At 44.8% G+C, this 26,177-nt stretch overlaps 1 protein-coding gene and 1 long non-coding RNA gene across 4 annotated transcripts in view; both read right to left on the reverse strand.

Moving 5' to 3' along the window:
* The window catches only part of LOC125986771 (uncharacterized), a 127,695-nt gene that overhangs the window by 64,211 nt on the left and 37,307 nt on the right, over positions 1–26,177 (reverse strand). For all 3 annotated transcript variants that reach the window (XR_007487768.2, XR_007487766.2, XR_007487767.2), the window contains one exon: positions 5,528–5,678. This is a non-coding gene — a long non-coding RNA (uncharacterized lncRNA). The remainder of the gene's footprint in view (positions 1–5,527; positions 5,679–26,177) is intronic.
* sox4a (SRY-box transcription factor 4a) lies at positions 803–4,251 on the reverse strand. Its single transcript, XM_049750627.2, has one exon. It carries the CDS (start codon positions 3,851–3,853, stop codon positions 2,759–2,761), a length of 1,095 nt encoding a protein of 364 aa, XP_049606584.1. The 5' UTR covers positions 3,854–4,251; the 3' UTR covers positions 803–2,758.

The raw sequence follows: 26,177 nt of genomic DNA on the forward strand, positions 1-26,177 counted from the left end.
GCCAATGAAGGTGAACCGTGGCATCTTGGCTCGTCCCCTTAAGGCGATTTTGTTGACACGCATATACGGGGCTCCATCAGATCCGAGTACGTCACCTCTCGTCTGATGTCAAGCTTATTGAAGACATCCCAGTGATCTTTGGTATGTTCACCTCGCCTTATCTTTCTCATTAGATGTCCCGGCACTCACAACACACACAAGGGCGAGATGGAAATAATTACCATTGTCCTTGTGGACCAGGGCGTAAATTGATACACGCTAAATACTGCACCTAAGGGGTCTCGTTCTTTCTCGTCATATGTAGCAGACAAATGAATGCATCCAGAAGGAATTAATTGGATTTGGGAGCAGACTCCGGCACGAGCACCAGGACAGACAAACACCCTCTGCCCCCCCCCCCCCCCCCCCCTCCTCCTCTCAATGTGCACACACTCACCTCATTCTCCTCTTTTATTCCAGTCATGCCTTCCAGAAATGTCTGCCTACCCCCCACCAATGGATCAGTCTGCGTCCCTTATTACACACGCACATACACACACAATGGCACACTGGTCCCGAGAGGATTGCAGCCTCTCTGGTTTGCTCTTGGATACAGTGTTACCATGGCAGCCACGTTTTCTGCACGTGTAGTACGAGACGGGAGAGGGTGAATGAGACCACTCCTATTGATTCGCCGGCCACCTATCGATTCACAGTCTGATCCGGCCGAGCAGCGCAAACGAGCCCGCGTAGTCACGATCGGACCGAGCGGGGGAAGTCGTGGAATGTGATGTAGTATGAAAGAATGACAAGAATAGTCATGTTGCACTTTTCAGTTCCAGCTGATTTTATTTCCTTCTCGGAGGAAAAGAAATACAAATAAAAACGACAATCTGTACAGAGGTCTGAGAGGCAGTGATTGACCCAAAACATTGGCTGTTTTTTTTTTTTTTTTCTTCCTTGTAATAAACAACAAAATCAATATTGGCATGATCGGACACGACATGGTCATACACAGCATATTGCACAAATGAAAAAAAAAATAAAACAACAACAACAAAACCAAAAAAAAAAAAATAGAAAAATGTCTTGGAAAAAAGAGAAACTCCTGGACCACAATCATCTTGAACGTGTCCAAAAGATGGCTGTCCTAGTGCCTGTCGTTGATCATCATACATAAAACACACAATCTTTGCTTATAATACAGTCAGTTTACATAAATATCTTCATGTTATTATTCTTTTAAAAATCTTAAACACAACAGCTATAGCTACATATACCTGAATCTGAAATACAAATGCTATTTGCCATGCCATAATATAGGAAAAAACAATTAGCCTTTTGCTATACGTAGCCAACAGGTACAGAAAGGTTAAATACTATTTTGGATGCGGTTTGCGCGAGAAACAGATGAAGCACTTCATACACCTTCTTCCCTCCAAAGTCTAGGCAAAGTGGAATGTGAGTGAAATTCCATCCAGTGGTTCAAATAAAACTTATCTCGGAAAGTAAGAGCAGAAGAACAAGAAGAAGAAGAATTAGAAGAAAAGCACACAGAGGTATTAGCTCTATCTAAACAGTGACACTCTGGGATCTTTCAGTCCTTACAAAGTCTAGGATGTGTACTGGAGTAAGACACTCACCACTCAGGCTGCTCGGGAGCCTGCAGCAGTGGTGTTTTATTTACTTGGCTGGTGAAACTGGAGTCACTGTGCCATTAAGAAGCATGTGGGTAAATATTGTAAACACGGTGTGAGGTCAGATTGTGCCAGCCCCGCCCCCCAGGTTCTTTTGCACATGAAATGTAGATCCAAAACATTTTTTGGAGGCTACCTCCACATCACTGCCTCGCTCCCTCAATAGCCACGCCCCCCACCCCCTTTCGACTTCCGATAGATTTTGTACAAAAATACAAGTAAAAAAATCGTGACGCACTCAGAAAGTGAGAGAGGTCAGACACTTTAAATAAGAGACACTTCTAGCCCTTCCGCGCTGGATACAGACAAAGTGTATGTGCACACACAGGCGCGCGCGCGCGCGCGCACACACGCACGCGCACAAACGAGACCAGACTTTCTATGTATAAAAAAATTTTGGCCGGTAGAAACACATCGATATAAAAAAAGTCATCTTGACACAGAGGAACTAGAAACTTGAAGCACTAGGCAGAAAGGATGCAGACTGGGATGGGGATGGGGGGCGTTGGTCCTGAATTGTGCACTGAGTGTTTTAAGAAAGGTTTTCTGAAGTCTGAATTTTTTTTTTTTTTAAAAGTCCTGCCGTTGGAAAAAAAGCTGGTGATCGTGAATTGTGTCCAACCGAAGGTCTCACACGTTGCGTCATTACGCAGCAATGAACATTTAACAACAGCTAAATCCTCCTCATTCTGGAGAGCATGCGTGTTGATACTGGAACTACTTTTTTGGAGGGGGACGGACAAAAAAAAACACACCTGAAGTGTCTCTTTCCCCAAATAACACTCATTTTAGTGTCACTTGTCATCCTGTCGGGGATTAGTTTCGAAGTCACTTTCACTTCTTTCTGCTTACATTCACTCCTCCACTCTGTCCAAATGCAAACTAAGCATTTTTTCCCCCGCCCGCCTGCGCGCGCGCACCCGGCAGACGCACAGTCTGTGAATAGCGCGCACACGGGCTGTCTCCTCTTTCCACTCTATTCCGTGAAAATGGCTCCGGGAGGGAGGAGGAGGAGGAATGGGGGTCGTAGAGTTCAAAACTCGGGAGGGTTCGTCACGGTTCTCCTCGGCTCGGCTGTAGCTTCAGTAGGTGAACACCAGGTTGGAGATGGTGGACTCCAGCCAGTCTCCTGAGATCATTTCGCTCACCTCCCGAGTGCAGTAGTCTGGGAAGTCAAAGTGCGAGCCGGCGCCGCACTCCCCAAAGCTCCAGTCCAAGTCCCGGTCCAGTTCTGCGTCAGAGAAGCCCATGCAACCCAGAGACATGCTCTCATAGCCGGGGCTCGGGTTTAAGTCGAGTCGCTCGTCTTCCAATTCCTCATCCGAGGAGGAGACTGACGAGGAGTGAGAGGCAGACGGCGTGGGGGAGGACGCGCGAGAGTACCTGAGGCGCGCGGTGGGGGACGAATCGCTCCCCCCGGGGCTGTGCTCCTCGTACAGGCTCAGCGGGTCGCTGGACTCGGCTGAGCTGCTCAGGGTGGGACTTGCCGGGACTCCCACGGAGGGAGGTCCGCTCTCTAAGCTCCCTGCCCCCGCAAACGCGAAGCTGCGCCTCGCTTCCCCGGTGCGCTTGTCGGGGATCTGTCTGGCCCCAGACACTGACCTGGATTTGAAGAGGGTCTGGTGGTCGCCACTGGGTGACGCGCCATCCAGACCCGGGGGGCTGGTGGACTTGCTGGCTACGTGCTTGTGCGCCCGGCTCGCCGCTTTGGCTGCGGGGCTTCTTTTGGCTTTGCTGCTGCGCTCCGAGCTCTTTTCCGCGCGCTCCGCCTGCTGCTTACTTGCCCCGCTGCCCGACTTGACCTTCTTCCTGGGCCGGTACTTGTAGTCTGGGTAGTCGGCCATGTGTTTGAGCCGCAGCCGCTCCGCCTCCCGGATGAAGGGGATCTTGTCCGCGTCTTTGAGCAGCTTCCACCGCTTGCCGAGCCGCTTGGAGATCTCCGCGTTGTGCATGTCCGGAGACTGCTCCATGATCTTTCTCCTTTCGATCTGCGACCACACCATGAATGCGTTCATGGGTCTCTTGATATGGCCCGTCGGGGTTTTGCACCAGGCCAAGTCGCTCCGCTCCGCCGGGGTGGGAGACGCATCCATTTCCGAGTCCATCTCCCCGCTGTCCGTGGAGTCCCCGGCTGGGGAAAGAGCGTGAGCGCTCATGTGCTGCTGCTGCTGCACCATCCTTACTGTGCGTAAAAAGTGCGTAAAAACACCACCGCTTCTCAACAATACGTCCCACTTGTTCCTATCACGCTGCCTGATAAACCTCACAACAAAAAAAGTTCCCAAGTCTCTCTTCAATCTTGGAACCTTTTTTGGTTCGATTTACAAAAATAAAAATAAAACAAAAACGCTCCAAGTGGCAACTTTTCAACTGCCCGTGCGGCTGAAAACACGACCCACTGGACTGAGACCACGTCGCTGTGGACGGCACCAGTGCAAGTCCTTTAAGTGGACGTCAGCGGCGCGGCTTGTGTGTGCGCTTGAGGAACCATGTGGTTGAATGTTGCAGCTGCGCTTTCTCATAGTCTCCCCGTTTTCCTGCGCGCTCTGTCAACGTTACTGTAAACACAACAACGACCCCTGCGCACTTTTATAGCTTCACTGCGAGGCACAGCGGCCAATCGCCGCCTATCTCCATCCCCGGTTATTCACTTTGGCCGCGCCTCTCGCCTCCCCATTGGCTGGGCCAAAAAGACACGGGCAATAATAATAATAATAATGTGCAATGAGGATCGGTGTGTCTGACCTCATTCCTGTCAGACTCGAGAGGGGAGACAAACTTAGCGTATTTATTGGAGCTCAGTGGGCTTCTCTTTTTTACTCATTGCTGCTGTTCAAATAAAAACTATGTGCAACAGTGAGGCAATGAAATGCTGTGAGTGGGACTCACTCAGAAATTCGCCCAGTCCTGGTATCATACATCACATAGCATTACATCACAAGTACTGTAAATAGGAATCTGTGTTTACACTTAAAATGGTTTCAATCTGTAGTTGAGAACACCAAGACGGCCAAACATGTTCATCTAAATCGTACGTTGAAGAAATAAAAACACTGATTGCTCCCCCATCGCAAGCTTCCAGTTCCATTATGTTCACATGTTCATGTCATGTAGGATCACGTTACAGTCGGTGTCACTAGATGTCAGGCTAGAGCCAAAAGGAGCTGAGTGTGTGTGTGTGTGTAGTGTGTGTGTGTGTGTACAGTACAGTCGTTCTGCAAAGCTGCCTGTTGTTAAACCAGATGATGTCATGCTCTGCGATGGTTGACTGGGAACTGCATAGATTGGCGATATAAACGCATTTATCAACACATCGAGATATTTTAGGAGTATTTTTGAGCAGATTTTGCTATCAGCATATATAAAGAAAAATATTCACACCAGCAATGCAAACTCACCTAATCGCTGTTTTGTGCTTGTGGATTTTTGGACTGACTTAAGTTATTTCACAGGCAAATGTGCTTTGCTGTCATTCTTTGACATCTATTAGCAATGATGTCATCTGTTTTTAGCAAAGCACTACCCCAAAAATGTCCTTTGCATAATTATTTAAAAATATATTACTTGATTGTGAGCCCATTTGTACTCACTGTGCTCGATAAGTGATTAAGAATCTACACAAACTAATTTTTAACTAGCTATTTTTTTCCTGACAGTAAATTAGTAATAACTTGGACAAATATGTTTTTAGTCAATGATTTGAATAATAATAAGCTCATTCTTTAGTCCAAACATTCTAAACACGCACCTGCATCCATATTTATCATCCCAGTGTGTACAGAACTCCTCGGGGGGGACGCCTCGCAAACACCCACACCGCGTGTGCGTTTCAACAGGTAAAGCGAGTCTACCTGTAATCTTATCTGGTTGTGCGAGCTGCAGCTGTCAGGTCGTTTCCAGTATGTCGCCGGCAGACGACCGATGGCCGCGCCTTCTTCAGAACTGCAGGATCCGTGTGTTTACCCCAAATACACCGACACTTTGTCTCGGCTCTGTTGACGCCTGCAGGGATAGTGTCATGATGAGAGAGTGCAAGCGGGAGAAAGGAGACTTCAACAATGACTTCATAAAATGCTGTTTATGGTGGGATGCTTTTCCAAAACTCATGTTGTGTATATACTTCTGGGAATTAAAGGGAGAGCCTCCAAAAATACCAAAAGAATGTGCTTCTAAAATAGTTTATTAAAAGATTGTACACACTGATAATTATGACAAAAATGTGCTTAAACATAAAAAAAAGGAAATTACTGATTGAAATTAGAATGTTACATCAAAACCTTGATAAGTAAAATCTTTAGATTTCTGTATTGGTATAGCCCGAATGAAGTCATGTGACTGTGTGTGTTTCTACACCGACAGATTTACGACGCCTGTCGTAGATTGGCCCTAAAAGACAACGCGAGCGAGGGTAAAGTGCGCCTTTCTCCCGGCGCAGTCAAACGTAGGTATTCATTACAGCACTCTCGCCGGCCTTTTCAGCTGCCTCGGAATGACGCGACAGTTTGACCTGCCTGCTCGTCATCTGCGGGTCAAACACAATGAGGCCTTTGTGTGCACGCCCCCGAGTGTAAACGTGCGTGTGCGTTTGCTCGAACTGAATTGGAGCCTTTCCAAGAATTGGAAGTTTTCAAAACCAGCGGGAAGTCCCTTCCACCCTGCGGTCAAATAGAGAAAGTGAAGACTAAGCAGTGATTTGCATATGCGCACGTTTTCTCTCTTTGTGACTCATCCTCGGGTCACGTTGTCCGTCGAGTGTTTGTGTGTGGATGTGTCAGACAGGGCAGGTGGCTGGCGCTCCATTGCACCCACCTAATGCTGTCAGCCCTTACATAACACTAAAACTTTTTTTTTTTTGGGCCATACTGTACTTCAGGCAGTTTTTCTGGTAATATCTTCAATTTGGCCTTGCTTTTATCATGGTGTGGTCAGAAGTATTTGTTGAGTGTGCTAGAGCTACCGTATTTTCCGGACTATAAGGCACACCTAAAAACCTAAAATTTTCTAAAAAGCCGACAGTGCGCCTCATAGTCCGGTGCGCCTTATATATGGACCAAATTCCTAAATTTAAACTAGCCCGAAGCATTGTGTCATGAAATCAATCATAAGTGGCCCGCTGAAGACTATGAATCAAAACGACTATGGATCATTATTTTGTGATTATAAAGTAATTTGATGCATCTGAAGTTGAAATAAAAAAGATAAAATGGAGAATGATTTGATTTGGATTAAAAATCTGACATGATGCATTCATGGTGCGCCTTATAGTCCGGTGCGCCTTATATAAGGACAAAGTTTTCAAAGGGGCCATTCATTGAATGTGCGCCTTATAGTCCGGTGCGCCTTATAGTCCGGAAAACACTAATATTATTGTCCAAATTTGAATTCTGAGAAGGCTGCAAATAAAAAAAATATAGACAGGGCCAAGTGACTCATTCCAAGTGGGCAAAAAGTTCAACTTTGTTTTTTTTTTTTTTTTGGGTCAGACCTCAACAGTTTCCTGCATTCTTATGGTTGCACTTAGCATAACTTCCAGTCTTCCAAAAAATGGACAATAATGATTCATATGCTCAATGACGTCATTGGGAGAAGTCAAGTCAGATCAGTTGACTGTCATGGTTGCACCCCAAAAACGCACATACATAAAATGACGCACAAAGTCATGCAAGCCAGTGAAGTGCCAGTCTACCGCTGCACAACTCAGACATGAGACAGTCAAATCAGGAGGGCACGCATACACACACACCGACACAACCATCCACTCCAGCAGTCTCGCAGTACTTTCAGACACTCTGATACAACAATTTTTTTTTGCATTGTGTAAAAAGCCAGAGGACCAGGAAGGAGCATCGACTGGGAGCACGAAGGAGGGGGGGAGAGCCATTTCGGTGGATGCGCAAGTCGTCAACAGCGCATTTGGTTCTTTTGCAAATTTCGACACCCAACAGTCGACATACAACGGACGGATACAGGACGGATACTTGGAATCGCACCGACTGCTTGGAGTTGGAGCCATATGGAACAAAAAAGATGCACGGAGTAGCATATGGATGAAGATACCACAAAACCGAAGATTTTGTTTTCTCTTGTGCGCGACGGATAAAGGATTTGCGGGAGTCGCTTTTATTTCGGCGATGTCTGGGGAAGAGACAACGAGAATCAGGAATAAGTTAGGCACTGGGACGACTGCATGACCCCCCCACCAATAAAAAAAAAAACAAAAATCCATTCCTGCACATCAGCAAGGACTGCATCGCCTAACTCGCCGCAATCTCCCTCTCTGCATTTTTACCTTTTGTCTCCCGCGACCTTATTTTAAATTTCAGAGCCACATGCAAACAACATACGTTGACTAAGACCACCCCGGTATAACCTTGCACCCCCCTTCTACCCCCTGTTCCTCCTCCCCTTTTTATAAGCATAGCATCCTCCGGGCAAGTCAGGTCAGAGGAATGCCGAGCGTGTCCTCACGTAGCCCAGGGAGCGAGCGGTGTCCTCAGCTCGCCCAGCCGCTAGCGGGGGTCGATGAGGCTCCGCCGTGGAGCTCGGAGACCCCTCTGCAGCTCCAGACAGGCTCCAGACGCACTGACCTACATCAGCCTCCGCCAGACGAGCGAAGAGCGGAAGAGAGTGAGCGACTTCGAGAGAGAGCGAGCGAGCGAGAGAGAGAGAATGACGAAGAGGACGCGTCGATTGCTTGATCAAATTAACGGCAAGACAATAGCGAGCGATCCGAAATATGTAACCTCAAATCCCCTTCTGCGTTCTGGATTCTTTCAGTCGTCACCTCACTTGCCTCCCTCTCTCATCCTCGCTCCCTCCCTTGCCGGTTTTGCACGATCGGCATCGTACCGCCCGAATCGTCTCTCCCCTGTAGGAGGATTAGTCGTCTCCGGCATGCTTACTTATCAGTCTGCGCTAGAAGAAAAAAAAAAATGATGGAGGCAGAGAAGGAAGGTTAGCCGAGGGCTGAAGCGTCGGCGAGTGAGAGGCTCTGCAGTGCGGCAGAAGAGGAACAGGGTGTACTTCAGCAGTCACAGGGACTTGTGTGCTAAGAGGAACCGTGCGTCTACCTCGCTCCGTGTGATCATCGCTCCCCGACGACACTAAACGAGGATCAATTCCAATAGCCAGGAAGATAGATCAGACTAACGGGAGCGCGGCTCTCGGGGGACATTGTGTGGCAGTGGAAGTTAGTCTTTAATGCAACGTAGCTCAGTCACACTAACAATGTCCTTTTTTTCCCCAAGGTGAACATCAGCAAACCCCGGAGGGAGTCAGGAATAGAAGCAAAGCATATTAGAAGGTTTGCTTGAATCTACCCAGGGTCAGAATCTCCCGGTAGGGTCAGCGATGTGGAAAAATGGAAGCTGGTCCGGCCGGGCCTTACGGGGTTAATTTAGTTTTCTCCTCTAAAGCTCTCCTGATTTATTGTGAGCTGCTCAACCTCTGGCTTCATCTACAGAGGACGGACCCCCGTGTTGAGTCTCCAGACGCATTAGAGCGAGTGTTTTGCTCAGATTGAACAGATGACCGCAGATAAAACGAAAATCCTCTCTACCTTTAGCGGTCCAGTCAAGACCTTCAAATTGCATCTGTCAACTAAATGACAGCTTCTAATGGAGGTATTTGCTGCCGATGTCTGTCCTGGAAATCACGATGGCAGAACTTAACTATATCTCCGTGGTGTTGTTTTTTTGCCCGTCTCAGCATTTACACAAAGATCTTGGAGTGGTAAAAATCGTCTCGAATTCAAACAACCGTTTCTTTTGCGACCGGATCAAGCCGGCGCTCTCGTCTATTTACTTAAGTCGCGTATACAGACGGTGGCACGCTTCCTGCCGCTTGATTACGCTCGCAAACTCTGGACCGGCCAAATTTTCAAAGCCCTCGCCGATTGAGACAGATAGAGCCGTATACGTTGGCTTCGGGAAATGGGGGGTGATCGGGTCCAGATGCAAAAAAGTAGGTCACCGCACTAAACATGTGCCAGACCCTTTCCCTCCCCTATATGTACACTTGCAATATACATAAGAAGAGTTGCCAAGTCCGACCATTTCCCTCTCCATCTCCCAAAATAGCACAGAGGGAACTTTGTCGACTTCCATCTGGCAAATATCTATCAGCACGCATTCTATATGCTTCCCCCCGACATAACAACAGGGTACATTCTCACGTCTTTTGTCTTCTCCTATAACACGCAAAACTAGTAGCTACGTTAAACCCCCAGACTCTTTCGTGCCATCCCAAACAACAGTGTGGTTTTGCTGCACACATCTTTAAGAACTTCTGGGGCCATGAGGGATACTCTTGGATCAGGACCAGCTTGATCTCCTCTGCAGGACTTTGAGAATATAAGTGTTTGTTAGGATATTTCAGGCTGTTTGCCGAGACTTTATTTGCATTCGGAACCGCAATATATCATCAGCTTTAAGGCCAAGAGTCTGCCAGTGGAGGGTTTTTTTTTTCCACAGGACAACTTTGGTGGAGCAGTTTAGAATGTGGGCATGAAAGTGAAGTGCCTTGGGTTCAAAGACATCCATCTGGGGGGATGTACAGCTTGGAAAGGAGCAAAATGTACGAGTTTGTTACTAAGGAGTCATGGAAGTAATTTTTTTTACTACTCAAGGCAAATAAAAAATGAACTATTTTGTCAGTTTGGTGACAGCAATGAGTTTTGGAGCCTGAAAAAGCAAACTTAAGGGACAAAGAAAAACAAAACTGTCTCAAAGTGAATTTAGGTTGGAATGGAATCATCTTCTTACAGAATAAATGTTGTTTTATTAAAACTGTGCTCATCTTAAATCGTCTTTACCCATTGAAATGAATTAAAATGTCATTCATTCGTTTCAGTTTGCCGCAAAATCAGCAAATTAGCTTGCACCGTATTTTCCGCACTATAAGGCGCACCGGATTATAAGGCGCACCTTCAATGAATGGCCCATTTTAAAAATTTTTCCATATCTAAGTTAATATATTTAGACACGCCTGCCGTAGTGGCTCAATATTGGTCCATGTATATATAGAGAGAGGTTTTTAGGTGCGCCTTATAGTGCGGAAAATACGGTATTTATTTATTTTATGAGTAAACTAGCTATCTATATTGCTGTACATTATGAAAACCTAATGAATGTATGCCATATTTTTTTGTTTTAATTCAATGGACATTGAGCTACACGTGTTGTTCATCCGTTTGTGTTTAAATATTCTGCTTTCGCTATAGCACCCATTTATTTTATCAAGTGCGAACGCTATCTATTGTTTAAATGTGGACGTGAAACATTTGTTCATGACAATAAACGTTAATTTTGACTTACTGTGACCCGTTTCTATCTAGAAAATGAATCAAAAGAAATAGACACAACCTGAAAATGCATGACACACTCCCCCCCTCCTCCCTTTGCCTTCAGCTTTTTGTCTTCACTTAACATGTTACATAGAGTGACAAATGACGTCGCTGTGAGGGTTACACGATAACAGCAATATCGCCATGAACCCAGAGCATGTAAACAATTGGGAGCAGACAAACACACACGACTGGGCCGGGCTAAGCAAGGAGAACATGATTCGACCGGACAGCCAGTGTCAACCCATGGGGCATTTCAGCAGTGTTATGATGCGTAATCATTCAGTTGTCTAAGGAGGTGTGTGTGTGTGACTGTGTGTGTGTATGTGACAGTGCCGCCATGCACAGGTCATTCCATAGCAATGCCCAGGGTGCATTGCATTGATTAGCGTCTGAGCGTCGGGCACATCTTGAGGCTGCAATGTAGCGGCGCCGCTTCAATGACACGAGTGGAGGGTGGTGGTGGTGGGGGGGGGGGTGTATATGTGTGTTTTTGAAAATGCCCCTTATAATTATCATAACTATTTTCATACTATTGTAGCATACGCATTCCAGTCTGAAATTCCAAGAACCAACACAAAGAAAAAAAAATTGTGTTTTTAAATTGAGGTCGAAAAGTGCCTCATATATAAGAAATAGAATCTTTTATAAGAGATTTACCGGAAGGGTACCTCTGATTTCGCGGTATTATTGTGACACTAAGATTCACAATGTCTGACGGCCCAGCTAACCTTCAATAACAATGTGTCAGTGTATTGTGTATTTTTTTTCCAATATATTTCGCTTTGTTACGACGCAGACAAGCATGAATGTAGCCCCTGCCTGGAGTCGGTTATGTGAGCCTCTTCCATCAAAGAGCGCGCAGATTTGTTTGTTATACAACACTGAGTCAGTGACACGAAGCTTTACAGTATGTGCAGGAAAAAAAAAAACCTCGGCCAAGCGGACAAAATTGAACAGTTTTAACGGCAGCCGTTACATTTACATAAGTGAACATTATATTGGAGCAGATGAAGCTGGCCTGGACTGACCAGACGTAAAAAAAAAAATGATTTCATAATATTGTTGTAGCCTAGGGGGGGATTTTCGAGAAGAGGGAAAATCAGAGGGAAGACAGAAATAAGGGCTGTTTGTGTTCGTCACCCGCACATACAGTCGAGTACGTCTGTGTTCATTGCCTGACTTTTTCTGTTTTTCTTATGCTTTTGTCTCCCCGGGCTGCGGGTTTCTTTCCTAGCCCAAGGAGTCTTATCTAAGCAGGCCTCTTGAGAAAACAGAGTGAAAAGCGCAGTGTACTGAGGGCTATCAACAGGTCAGCTCTGCCCTGCACACTAATGAGTCACACATTCTTTGAAAATGCAACCAATTCAACACTTCAGGCCAGATTTGTGCAAAAAAAAAAAAAAAAATGCCAGCAGGACAAATTCCAATTCTTGAAATAAACAGCTTCAAATAAACCCGCCTCAAATAAACAGCAATAGTTTTAATTTAAGTCACCTCAGGTAACGCAAATGTGGGCCGGGCTAAAACAAAACAAGCTGCTTATGTGTTATGTCACCCCGTGTGGAGTCATCACAGGTGAGACGGGAATCCGCAAGGGGGGGACCGGAACCAAAAAAAGCTCCATCCCCTCTGAGGCTCTGCTAAATCCTCACTTCCTCTAGAACCATCTGGTCGTCCCCACTTGCATGTACACCAGTGAGGGGAAGTTGACCTCATCCATTTCCCGACATGTCCCCAAAATGCATATTTACATTAACGACACATAGCCATGCGGTTGCCTCAGCATCACATTACTGGAGCGTGATGTTCCCAGCTCCAGGGCCAAAACTCTGACTCCCTCTGCATGTATGTGTGTGTGTGTTTGCAAACTGCTGAGCACAAGCCAGCGACTGGGTTCACACCGGATTAGCTGTGAGTTGGCTAAACACCAGATAGCAGAGATAACAATGTTTGTGCCCGTAGGTGTGTGTTGGATGAGAGGTAGTGAGTGAGGTGGAGGTGTGTGTCTGTGGGGGGGAGCTGATATCAGCACGAATAAACCAAAACACTGATAAGGCTTTTTCAGCATCGGTACTTCTAATGGTCGGTTGGATGCTAACGAATAGTGATGCTGTTTACTGACCTTTAAATTCAATCGTCAAAGTAAGTAGATATAAAGAGAGAAGATCAGCCTCCTCCCACGAGTCCAAGCCCTGCACTTCCCCTTTTTTACCTTTCTTCCCTGGAATAAAGGCCGTAAAGATGAGGATTCATCCCGCCTCACCGTGGGAGGGGAAGGTTCCTCGTTGTTCCCCAGCCAATAGATTGATGTCAAAATGTTTAACTCGCAAAGGGGCCTTGCATCAATGCCTTAGCCGTCTGATCTACGCGGTGTAAATCTTCCACGGGACCCCATTGATGTTTCTCGTTTTTACCTGTGAAAGAAGACGCTAATCCCCTTGATGCTCGCCAAGGTGATGCGTACATGCAGGGGGCGAGAGGGGAGGACCGCCTGTCTGTCAACGCCACCTAAACAAAGCCGCCTCTTCTTAGCCAACGCGTGCCAACATTGAAATGACAAAAGCATCTCTTTAGAGAAAGCGAGATGGAACGCGGGAGCTGTCGAACATCCTTCCTGACATAAGAAATGTGGGAACGGAGCTCGCCCCGACTTTGAACAAACACTAAGAGGATTGGCAGCCTCCACTGGCCTGCTGTACAAATGTCGTCGCAATAGTGCAAGTAATACCGATTGAGGCTCATTTTCAATAAGCGAGAGATTATTTCAGCGGGTTTGACATAAAATGATCATCCAACAAGCATTGTTGGCGATGAAAAGCGTACGGAGACTGGCAATATGAAATCAAAGCTAAGAAAGAAGCTTTGTCATTTATTTAAAGCAGCATTTTGCAGACACGCTCTGGTTGTCAGTTTTCTGGAAAAAAGGCATAATAAGGAAGTACAACCGTAATCTCCAATGGAAGATTTCATATTGGCCTGGATTTACTCTTAGGGTCTACTTCAACCAACGCATATGGCAAAACTGGCTAAAAAATATTGCAAGGGCCTCCAAAAAAATTAATTCATAAAAAAAAATATGTCAGGTGTCTGATAGCTTAATATTTTACAAATGCCACTCACTGGCTTGCTAAGATTAGCCGCAAATTAAAGCCTCTCTGTCTTTGTCACCTTCACGTACACACAAACATGCAGGACTCATCTTCATGTGGGAGTGTGAATAGAGAAGGCTCCAGTCTCCTCTAAATCCCTAAAAGCTGTCATTGACTTCAAATACTACGCACACACATGCACACAAACACACAAGTCTACACAATGCCTCTGCCAACGTCTGGCTTTATTTTTCTATAGGATGCTTTAATATGGCCCCTACAGGCCAGATAACAAAGCACTCATCTCAATTTAAGATTCTATAAACATAAAATAAGCCAATGCCCCTAGAGTTATTTCAAAGTTAGATCAGAAAATATTTTTTTTTAATTTGACCTTAAGATGACAGCAAGCATTTCTTTTTGATGCCTTTTTCCCTTCAAGTTGTTCAATGCAGAGGATAAAGAATATATGTCAGACGATTGTGGTTGTTTTAAAAAAGGCTAAATCATCATTCTTCCAATTTTAAACAAGAACTTTTGACGTGTAATCTTGCGGCGTGGGATTTCTTGTAGATAAGGTAACCGTGTCAAAGTGACACAGTGTGTGTGTGTGTGTGTGGTTGGGGGGGGCAAAGAGGGGTGAGGGGGCATATAATCTATTCTGTGACCCACATTTACGTGTTGAAAGGCAACAAAACTACACTGCAGCCCTCCCATCCAATTTCACACCACATCACTGTCTGTGTGTGTGTTGGGGGGGGGGGGGGGGGGGGAGCAAGCAAGAGAAAGAGAGAGAAAAAGAGAGAGAGAGCGATAAAAGGACTGAGTTATCCATCTTATCCAGAGATGTTTTGAAAGAAACTATTAATAAATGTATGAGAGCCAAAAGAAAAGGGATCATTCTGCGGCTTTGCAAAAATAATATCAAGAACAGGAGAATGGCTGAAAAAAAAATCACAGCTTGTTAGCATTCTCGCAGACACCGCTCGCTATACGGCCTCACGGATAGACGTTATCTCTGGTCAGCTTTCTGATTTATTATTCGCAGCTCGGTGAGAAAGAACGGTGGCGAGATCAACCGTAGTCACAATATGTCCCGCGGCGACAGCATCCTATTGGCGTGCAAAATAAAGATTAATAAGCAGCGCGGCGGCGTGCATTCAAGAGAGGCTGCAAAGTTAGCAAAAGCCGGCGCTTTGATTTTTTTGAAAGCTTATATTGGATGCAAAATAGATTATGTGGGGGGAAAAAAAAGGGAGATGTATTATTCAATGTCAGGTTATGGACACTAAGCATTCAAAATATTAGGCACCCCCCCAAAGTTTTGTCCTACTGCTGATTTGCAGGTGTACCTAATGTAGTGTCCAGCGAGGACATGTTTGTTGATTACAAGCCGGTTCAATAAAAACAAATCTCGTTTGTCCTTTTGGGAGCATCAGTCGTCTTTGACTCTACAAGCAAAAAGACAAGCGCGGCAGCTTATTGCTTTATTCAAATTTCTCGTCCTGCAGGACACAAACATCTGAGTGTCCGCAGAATGACGGGGCCCTGTCTGAAATGCTAATAAATTCAGAGGGAAATTGCTTTGTGTTTATCTGTAATATGACAAAATGGCTCAACTTTGATCCGCGACCCTTGTCGAAGCTTGCGAAAACATCACCGCTGGCATTTCAAATGCTAATTCCCCATTGTGCGCGGGTTTATTAGATAATATGGGAACGCAATATGTGGACAATGAAAACACGGCACGAGATGCTGACAAGAAAAGATTGTGTGGAATGGAACGGCGAGGGCCATCTTTGAAAGTCGGATTTATGAACTGTGTTTGATATTGAACAGATAAACATGTCAATAAATGTTTGGATTTTCTGTTTCAGTTTATTTTCTAAAGGGAACACATTTGGGTTTGGGAGACGCTCTAGCAGGCAGGGAATATTTAACAAGCCAAATAGCCTTGCTCCCCCCCCCCCCCCCCTTTCCTTTTTAGGTACTCAGCAGTTGCTATGCAACAGCATCCACCAAAGTGCCAGGTTCAGGGCTACATTCCTCCTTAGAAAAGGAACATGAATTGAGGTGTGCACTCCAGAATCCTCATTAGTAGAAATTCCAAAATTTTGATGGCTTTGACGAAATGTTTGCCCGCTATCTTTACGGCCTTGGTTTTGTGGCGAGCACATTGTGTTCATTCAGTCGATTCAGCTCTGCTAATCAAGAAATCACTTTTTCCCTTTTTACTGTGATCATCTTTGTCTGCACAAACACACACACACACACACTACCTACCATACTTCGTCTGTGAGCAGGCAGACTGTCTGTATAATTGGGTTATTCTTTTCTTCACTAGTCTGATGCACTAAGACACACACACACGCACACACAACTCGTTTGATATGCGAAGACATTCACGTACAGATTGTTGCTGAGGTAGGGGATGTGCTCTCATGCGTGCTTTCATTTAAAGAAAGCCCAACGTTGGGATAGGACAAGCATCCACTCACATATCAATCCAATCATACATATCTCCGTGTTCAAAATCCTGTCGTAAGGTCGACCTGTATGTTCTCATCAGCCGAGCGTGCGATGTGGCGACATATCGTGACTGCGTACCACTGTACGTGTTTTTTTTTTTTTTTCCAAAGCCGGCAAATGCATATGGACAGATGCACACGGGAATACAGTGTGTGATGAAAGGGCACATTTTCCCAAGGTTTAGTGAAGAGCGCACTCGCCCCCTCCCCCCTATGTCCGCCTCCCCTGGATGTGTCGCTTTACCACAAACCTGGACCTCAGTGAGGTGACCCCGTTTTAATGTGTTTTGAAAAGGTCTCGGCGGTGCCGTCGACTTCTTCCGAAAGGCTCGGATGCCGTGGCTAAGCTTCAGTGTGATACCGCTAGACACGCAGAACGTTCACATGTTGGACCACTGACACCTCTCTCACGCAGGCATTCGTTACCAAAGGAAAAAAAAAAAGGAAATATCAAAAGGCAATAGCATGCCTGAGCGGACGTCAAACAATTCAGCTAAAGGCTTTAAACTTGTTTGAAACTGCTTCTGACACACTAGACCGTGCTGGACCAGACTTTTTTTTTTGCTTTCACCTAATGAGGAACAACAGAAAAAAAAAAAAAAAAAAAAAGTGAGCCACATCTCCTCAGGCTGCCAACAAAGTCCACACATTCTGTCAGACATGAAAAAAGATGAAGAGGAGACGAAAGGCCTTGCAAGTTGGTGACGGACGGCAACATGGAGCGTACAAAAGGTAGCCGAGAAATACAAAGAAGTGAAACGTGCGGTTTGCCTACCGTATTTTCCGCATTATAAGGCGCACCGGATTATAAGGCGCACCTTGAATGAATGGCCCATTTTAAAACTTTGTCCATATATAAGATATATACATTTGGTCCACGGGCCGGACTTTGGACACGCCTGCTGTCGTGGCTCAATATTGGTCCTTATATAAGGCGCACCTGATTATAAGGCGCACCTGATTATAAGGCGCTTTTGAGAAAATTGGAGGTTTTTAGGTGCACCTTATAGTGCGGTTGCATGACAACATTGGCTTAAGCTATTTATTTACTATGTTTAAGAAAGTTAAGTTTAAGAAAACCGAAATAGGGCATCGCCTCGATTCGTCCCTTTGACAGATAGGTGCAACCCAGCGAGAGCATTAGTATGTATTAGCTCGCAGATGGACTCTAGCATTCCCCCGGCGCTCCCTGTGATGATGAACCATGTTCCTTTTTATCAGACAGGACACACTCGACACTCTTCCTCATCTGCGTCGGTCTCAATCCCACACAAGTGCACCTCCTCGCCGACAGTCGCGTGCCAAACGCTCAGCCGCTCTTTCAAAGCGTCTCCCCGGTGAGCCAAACCAATCAGGAATGCATCCGTCTTTAACTTCAAACATGCATCATCAAGCATCCGTGCGCATATGGGGAAGCCCACCATGCCGCCCGGCCTGCATAGCGATGTCGCCGGGCTCCGGGGGAGTCGCTTAGCTGCGCTGACAACATTACGGGTTCTGTTAATTACTGCTTGATGTATGTGTCCCTTAAGGAACTTAAGTCCTAACAGCAAAAAATACATTACAAAAATAATAAAGTAAATGTATAGAAAAAAATAAAATATTTATTTATGTATTTATTTATTACTGCTTGATGTACGTATGTGTCCCTTAAGGAACTTAAGTCCCACCAGCAAAAAAAAAAAAAATAAAAAAATAAAATAAAAGTAAAATGTATATAAAAAATGTATTTATTTATTTATTTATTTATTTATTTATTACTGCTTGATGTATGTGTAACTTAAGGAACTTAAAGCAAAAATTCAATTAATAAAATAAAATAAAATAAAAATGTATATAAAAAAAGTAGAATAAAAATGTATTTATTTATTTATTTATTTATTTATTTATTTATTTATTTATTTAGTACTGCTTGATGTATGTGTAACTTAAGGAACTTAAAGCAAAAATTCAATTAATAAAATAAAATAAAAATGTATGCAAAAAAGTAGAATAAAAATGTATTTATTTATTTAAAAATATACCCAAAAATATTAAAATATATAAATATAAAAATATGAAAACAAACTAAAATGTATCTAAAAAATAAAATAAAATTGTATTTATTTATTTACTTATTTATCTATTTCTCACATGTTGGCTTGGAGGCAGTGCAAACACAATCACACTGACCTCCAAAGAAAGTGTGCACCTTATAACACACACATATATATGTTTTCTTCTCACCCCTGATGCTCTTGACCTCCATCAGCTAACTCCCCGGCAGGTTGAGAACCCTTCCCCCGTTCCGCTACTCCGAGCAGCGGGTCCGGCCGGGCTTTGAGTGATTATCCCGAGAATATCCTGACATGCTTCCCCGGGCTACTCTTGAGTCAAGTCGCAGAGCTGCTGAACCAGAATACCTTTTCCCTGCATTGTATACACGCTACCCCCGAGGCCTTTCGCTTCCAAGCCGGGGAAAATAGTTTCTGTCGTAGAATCATGAGGCTGAAGATGGTGGGGAATTCATCGACAGTCAACTATAGTTAAGGGGGATGCTAAATTAGCATCATACTAGGCCAGATGGTGGATGTAGCTGCGGGTTTCAACATATGGACATGGAAAAGCACAGCAATCGGCTATCAATTCAAACCTGCACACGCGTGTGTGTGCATGCATGAAAACACACACACGCATCCACCGTCTGTTACCTCAGCTAAGCACGCCGTAGGGCTCGAGAAATGTTTCGCGGACAGATGATGCAATACTGTCATATTATGGATCACAGTGGCTGTGACTGAGGAAAATACATCTAAAGAGTGTTCAAGAAAACGACATGAAATGTAAAAATGTGACAATACGAAGAGTGAAATGATGTTTGCCAGTTCTTCTCCCACCTTCGCATTTTCTCATCGTTCTTCTATTTCCTACCTCTTCTTTTGTCAAGTCTAATTGAGGGGAAGTTATCGTAATCTATATGTGTCTCGGTGATTGACACAAATGCATTTTCTTCCCCAAGCCCAATCCTCCCCACACACACACGCCATTAAACAGACAGGACCTATATATGTCACAATGATGGAGCAATCATTCCCCACCTTCAGCGTATACAAAAGAAGAAAGGGGGGGGGCGTTTAAAGCGAGGCAGTCATTGCAGGGGGGGCGTGATGGCTTTGGCATCTATACGTGCTGCCGACTAAATGGCTATACAGTTGATTGTTCGGGGTGGGGGGGATTCGCCGGAACTTCAGCCAAGATGCCGCCACTTCTTACAGCGGGGAGTGGAGATGATGTCCTAGCCCGAGGCTCAGAAGATGCAGCAGGGCCCTAATGGGTAAGTTTCTTCTTCCCGCATGTGGGAGATGCTTGACATCTCTACAGGTAGGGGATTACGACCATGTTTAGGAGTGAGGTGAAGGGAAAAAAAAATGGAGAGCCACACAATTAGGTTGAGTGGGAGGGAACGCAAATAGAGAGACTGAGGAATCAAGACTTAAATCAGGCTTGACACTCCTTTCCCTCACAATCCATTTCCCTTTTACGAACGGCGACACCGGCAGCTAATAATCTGCCTCCGTCTCTCCACCAGCGACCAATGGAAGAAGACACCGGCAACAATTCTCATTTAGCTTCTGTCTATCTACAAGCGCAGATGCGGGGCCCACCACTGACCCCCCGCACGAAATACCGGAGAGAGACGGCCAACTCTCCCGAACCCCGTGGACGATTTCAAATTTGGAATCATTAACACATCCCGAGCACATCTGCAGAGCGGCGAGTAAACATGAATGCGACTCGCGGCCTGGAAGCGCTCCTCCTTTACAGATTAGGTCTTGACATTTGGAGTCAGAGCTGGGAAAATGTCAGATGGGTTATGACAGGAATGGTGATGGGCAGATTATGAGTGACCTCTGACCCGCGACGTCTGAAATGTCAGAGCTCACAACTGTCGGCGGGCTAATGTGCGTTAAGAAAGGGCCGAAAAATAAAGCGATAGAAAATACTTGATGAGTTGCGGTGAAGTCTTCAAATATTTGAAACTGAACCGAGAGGGCTCATTTTTTTACTCAAGTTAGAATTAATCATTAAAATCCACAAAAGCGGCAGAATTGCCCTCAAGTAATGAATTCATTATTTCCACTTCTCAAAAGTTTCCTAGCCTAGAACTTGCAAGTTCACCTGAGTCTCCATCCAAATTGTTCTGAATGATCGTTTTGTTTGTTTATCTGGACCAATGCCCTTTTGAGATTTCCCATGATGCATCTCTTCCAACTCATGTCTCATCCTGAAGCAACAGTGATACATTGCAAACAAAAGGCAAAATCAATACCATAGGAATTTGGGATTTGTTTCCACGGGATTAATTTGTCAAACGTTTCAGCGGGATGCATTTCCGTACACAATATAGCAACATTACATAAGAGCAGATTAATATCCTTTATCATTGTCTGTCCGCCTGCTTGGCTTTGCTTTGCGGCAAACGACTAATTGATTATGATTTAGTAGCAGCCAAAGCATGAAGGAGCCAAGAAAGTAAGCAAGGGGGGGGAAGAGCCTTGAAGCGTTTTCACTTCAGCCTAGTTCAATCTCTCCTCGGGTGCTATGGCACTAACCAGATTACCTTCTGCCATTGCATCAGCCTGCAGCAATCAATATGTACCATTAGCGCTAAACACGCTTTAATTAGTGATGTATGCGGGGGCCGCTCGTTTGCTTATTCACAACGAGAGACCCCGAGACGCTTTACCTGGTCTTCATCTATAAAACAAATTAACAAATGATTCCAAGGTGGTGATTCTCTTTGTCGTTGGCTCGAAAAGTTACAATGGGCAACTGGAGGTTGGAAGTCTTTAGCATTAGCGACGCCAAAAAAAAAAAATCAAATTCCATTGCGCTCTTTTTTTGTAAGAATTACAAAACGCTAAATAAGCAAAGAACTGATATTGAGCCGCTCATTGAAATTTGCCAGCGTTCTGTTTCCGTTTCTCTTTCAATAGCGTGTTGAATTTCAATGAGAAAACAGCTCAGCTCGCTGAAGAGGCGGTAATGATCTCTGGCTGTCTGATTTCATGTTGGTGCATTTACATAAAAATGTTATGCCGGGAGATGAGGAAAAAAAATTAGCCCCTTTTAAGGCCCATTGCTAAAAATACTGTGGATGTTGCAACACAACGGCAACATGTGTTGTTGAATGTTGATTTGAAACGCCCTGCGGCGCTAGACTACTTGTGATCTATTTTCTCTCTTTAAAAAAAAAAAAAACAATTGTACTGAAAGAAAAGCACGATAAAAACTGACCAGCAACCAACGTATTGTTGATCCAATTCAGCTGCTTGTTTTGAACGCAGTCGGCGGAGATTAACGTGGCTGACAACCCACTTGAAAACACAAGATGATCCGCAATTCATTCCCGTCGGGATTAAAATACGTTTTCGTGTAACATGACAAAATAGATCCACGTTCGGGAGCCCATATTGAGGCCACGCTAAATTAAATAGTCTTGTTTTCTTTCCTTGATACTTCCAAGGTCAGCGTCTTTGTGTCGGGTCGTTGACTGTCCGTTTTCTTTCTCGCCACCTTTCCGAAGAAAGTGGGAAGGGACGTGTGAGTGACAAGCCGTGTTGCTGAGCAGAATTGTGCGTGTAAGCAGGAGTTAGGTTCAGGGGGGGTTGGACGTCAGGGCAAAACCTATTAATATGTCTGAGCCTGCATCTCCAAATCTTGTTACTCTGAACTGATGCAACAGGAATGCAATAGGACGCCCCCCCGTCCTCTCGCCTTCCTCCCCTCCATCCATCCTCCCTCTCTCTCTCTCCCTTCTCCAAGGCTTTCTCTCACTCGCCACCTGCACTTCTTCTCTTGCCTCTGGACACACGCTATCTCCCTCTATTGTTCCAATTCCCGTCTGAAAATCGCTTTCTCTCAATCCACATCACGGTTGCTAGGCACCCTCCAAGCCTTTTCATTCTAAAATGTTTTTTTTTCCCCTTACCAATTTGTTGACATGAAGCGGACAACTCGCTTTTTTTTGTTGCCGTGCATTTTAACAAGATGTGAATATATAACAGGGTTGGCACTAATTGCCAAATTGATTAGGAGGTACAAAGGAAGTAACGCAACAATATAATAAAATATAATAAGATAAAATAAAATAAAATAAAAAAGATTAAAAATAATGATGAGGTTCCTAAAAATATTATTTTTTCTTTCCAATATGTTGTACGTGATCCTTTATAAATATCGCGATAAATTTGTATTTCCAGCAACTCTGCGATTCTCACTCCTATGTGAACAAATCCCGATGAAGCCCCGATAACACAAAAGGTGAAAGCGCCGCTTTGCTAATGTATGTCAGCAGATTTCTTTTAGCCTCCATGTCAAGTCAGAGTAGTGTCAAAGACATACTGGTGACATATCTTCCTTCCCAGTGGGGGGAAACCAGTGCGTCGTCTTCCTCTTGCACTTACATCAGACTTTTGCCTGGAGTCTCGCCACTGTAGGGATTTGGCTAATACTCTGTATTCCCAACATGGATTGCCAGGCTTTTCCTTAAGGCACATAAATCCCCCTGTGGTGAGCAACCATCCATTGTCGCAACACCCCGGGACTACTGCTGCGCTCTCTCAAGGGAACTCGTCTCCCTTGGACTTGGATAAGTTATGAACGGTGCCATCCCCTTCTGCAATAATAATGCGTTTGGACACCGAGGTGCGGGCCTAAATCATTTTTTTATTGATATCAAATACGTGTATGCATTGAAATCCATTGTCTTGGCATTTATTAATGATGAACTACTTCATCATGTGAGCAGAGGCTGTGATTAAATGTGTTGTTTTTATGGCGTAATTGAAGGAAGGCACGATAAAAGTTGCCTTGGGCTTTTTTTTTTTCCATGGTGGAATGTATGTAAGGGGCTAAGTAAGAGGTGGGCTGCTGGAAATAAGGCTCCCCCCTTACAACTCCCTTGGCACCCCTGCAATGCCACGGCTCTTAGATTTGGAATGTGAGCAGGTATCACACACAACAGCTGTAAATTCGGTCCTGTCTGGGAAATCACGGGAATAACGCGACTCAGGCAGTCATAAATCTGGCTCAAATTGGTCTTATATGCGGTCAAATAAAGCTATTCCACTGCCTGTGCCTGCACATTAGAATGTCTGCTCACTCCTGGTTGGATGGAGGGAATCAAATAAAAAAAAAAAGCAAACATGTAACATCATTTGGGACATGCATTAAACATGCTGTGTGAGCAGGAAATCATGTCATGTCAGCGCACGCACGACAGAAAAGCAAGCAAAAGGTAAAAGGCAAATGAAAAAGTATAGAGCCGTTTTCATAGAGGATAAATAATATATGCCTGTGAGTGTCATTATATTGTCAGCCAACACGTGTTGATAAATTAGAAGCACGTTCCAGAACAGAATTTTGAACAATACCAGACGCTCCAACCTATAATCATATGGAATTAAATTTTAAAACCGCATTACATCCCAAAAAATGATTTTTCCCTTTCACCACACCCTTCTAATTGTGGCAAAAGCCTGACATACAAAAACAGAATTATTCCTTCATGAGTACGTTCCAGCACACATCACATATGCAACTTCATGTGGTGAGTTGCCACCGAGTGGAATAAAATCCCTTCTTCAGCACGGCGAAATTTTACACTCGAGCGTCGCCACCTCCGCCTTTTGACTCGACTGTTTGTCTGTCGGGAGCCGAGCCCCGTCTTCAATTATTCACCTGTGATGGCTTTTCAACTGGAGAAGCTCCCCTGGCTCTTACGTTGGCCCCCCCACATGCTGTGCTCGCCTTTCTCCAACTTTCTCCTCTTTTATTCCCCGCCCGCCTTTCATGCCTCAAACCTTCTCCCGCTTCCCTCTGCATCCCTATTTACATCTCTGGCAATCTTGAGGTATCCCGCTTGACAAGTGATGGCTGAGCGTCTCTCTCGCGCCTCCCTCCCTCGACCCCTCCAACCTAGCTAGGCGAACTCTCCACCTTCCGCGCGCGCAATTTCCTCTCATGTCAGGAGGAACCTGTAGGCATCCGTGTGCCACTTTTGATCATTGCCTTTGCCGGGAAGCCTCATCGCCTTGCTCTGCCTCCGAGGCAGGGAGGGAAAGAAGAAAGAAAAGGCAGAAGAGAGGAAAGTAATTTCTAGTCTGGGGAGCTCGGCGGAGAACCGAGCTGGCACATGCCGCTCTCAGGCAATAAACAAAACAATGCTTGACAGACCCGTACATTTTTTTTTTTTGAAACGACAAACTTTTTGTTATTCTTAGCCGTGCGAGAGAAGGAAAGATTTGTCGCAGTTATCGCAAACAAATGAATTGCTACGAAAATATTAAAGGGGACATATGGAGAATTGTCTAATTGGTCTCTGGAGTGTCTGGCCATCCATCAGTTGTGACATGTCGAAAAATATTTGGTTCTCTGCCTACTTTGGAAAACACGCATGGGTGAACTATTCTGCCCCGCTGTTACGCAACAGTGCGTCCAATTTCTATATCATAATATAATCAGAGTGGGTGGGTGAAGATCCATAGCCACTTTCAAGCAAACTATAACGATCAAAAACATGACTATAATCACAGCAATAAACGAATTATTCAATAAAGTCAAAATTATTGCAAGAACTAACTGGGAACTTTTTTCGCTCTTGTCCAACTCAAACATTAACGGCTCATCTGGGATTATGGCTGCGTTATTATGAGATTATGGTTTCTGCACACACTTAGCCAGTAGACTAATTTGTGCCCTAAATGGCGCCTTGAGGAACACCACATAGCATGTTTAGCTAGAACTGCCAGAAAAAAAAAAAAATTAAAAACATTCTTGTAAATGGTGCCAGACGGCCCAACCCGGAATGGATCATTATATTTTGTCTATTGCGAGTTACGCCAATGTGGTTGTCATTTCCCTTTACGATGCCACTGCACACGCTTTTTTAATTCCTTTTAAGATTTCATCTACGGCTGCCCACAGATTCTCAAACTCATCCACATGCACATTTTGGCAGGGGGCGACCGTTTTATGGGTGATTGCTCGTACATGCTGAAATGGTTGTTAAGAGTAGGAGATCTGCCCGTTCAGAGTCGAGCCTCATCAGTCACTCTGTCATTATGCCGCACACACACGTCACTAAGTGTTGCCTTGTGTGTTTTGGCAGGTCACACCGAGCCTCACAGGCCAACCGAAGTTGGCTGGGCGAGGGTTGTTAAACCTCACGGGGGCAACCTATGGTCATTTAAACACATCAACGTCCAACTGTGGTGCATTTACGCACACAATTATGCACACGGAGAGCCAAGAGAAAAGCCGTGCCATGTCAACGCTGATGCAACAGTGCGGCAATTTGGATACCGATGATATGAGTCATGACGAAATTTATTTGATACACCTGCACGTAAAAAATGATCAATAAAATAATGCTCAGGCTGCAACATGTTCCTGATTTTTCGGTATTAAAGTCATAATAAAGGTAATAATTATATGGGTGATTTCAATCAAGTGAGTGTCTGGGAGGGGAGGGGAGGGGGGGGGGGTGCAGACAGCA

The sequence above is a fragment of the Syngnathus scovelli genome, chromosome 19 (assembly GCF_024217435.2).
Source record: "Syngnathus scovelli strain Florida chromosome 19, RoL_Ssco_1.2, whole genome shotgun sequence".
In the NCBI taxonomy this organism is placed as follows: domain Eukaryota; kingdom Metazoa; phylum Chordata; class Actinopteri; order Syngnathiformes; family Syngnathidae; genus Syngnathus; species Syngnathus scovelli.

Excerpts from the sequence above, each read along its gene's own strand:
- sox4a (XM_049750627.2), bottom strand. The coding sequence starts at position 3,853 with ATGGTGCAGCAGCAGCAGCACATGAGCGCTCACGCTCTTTCCCCAGCC.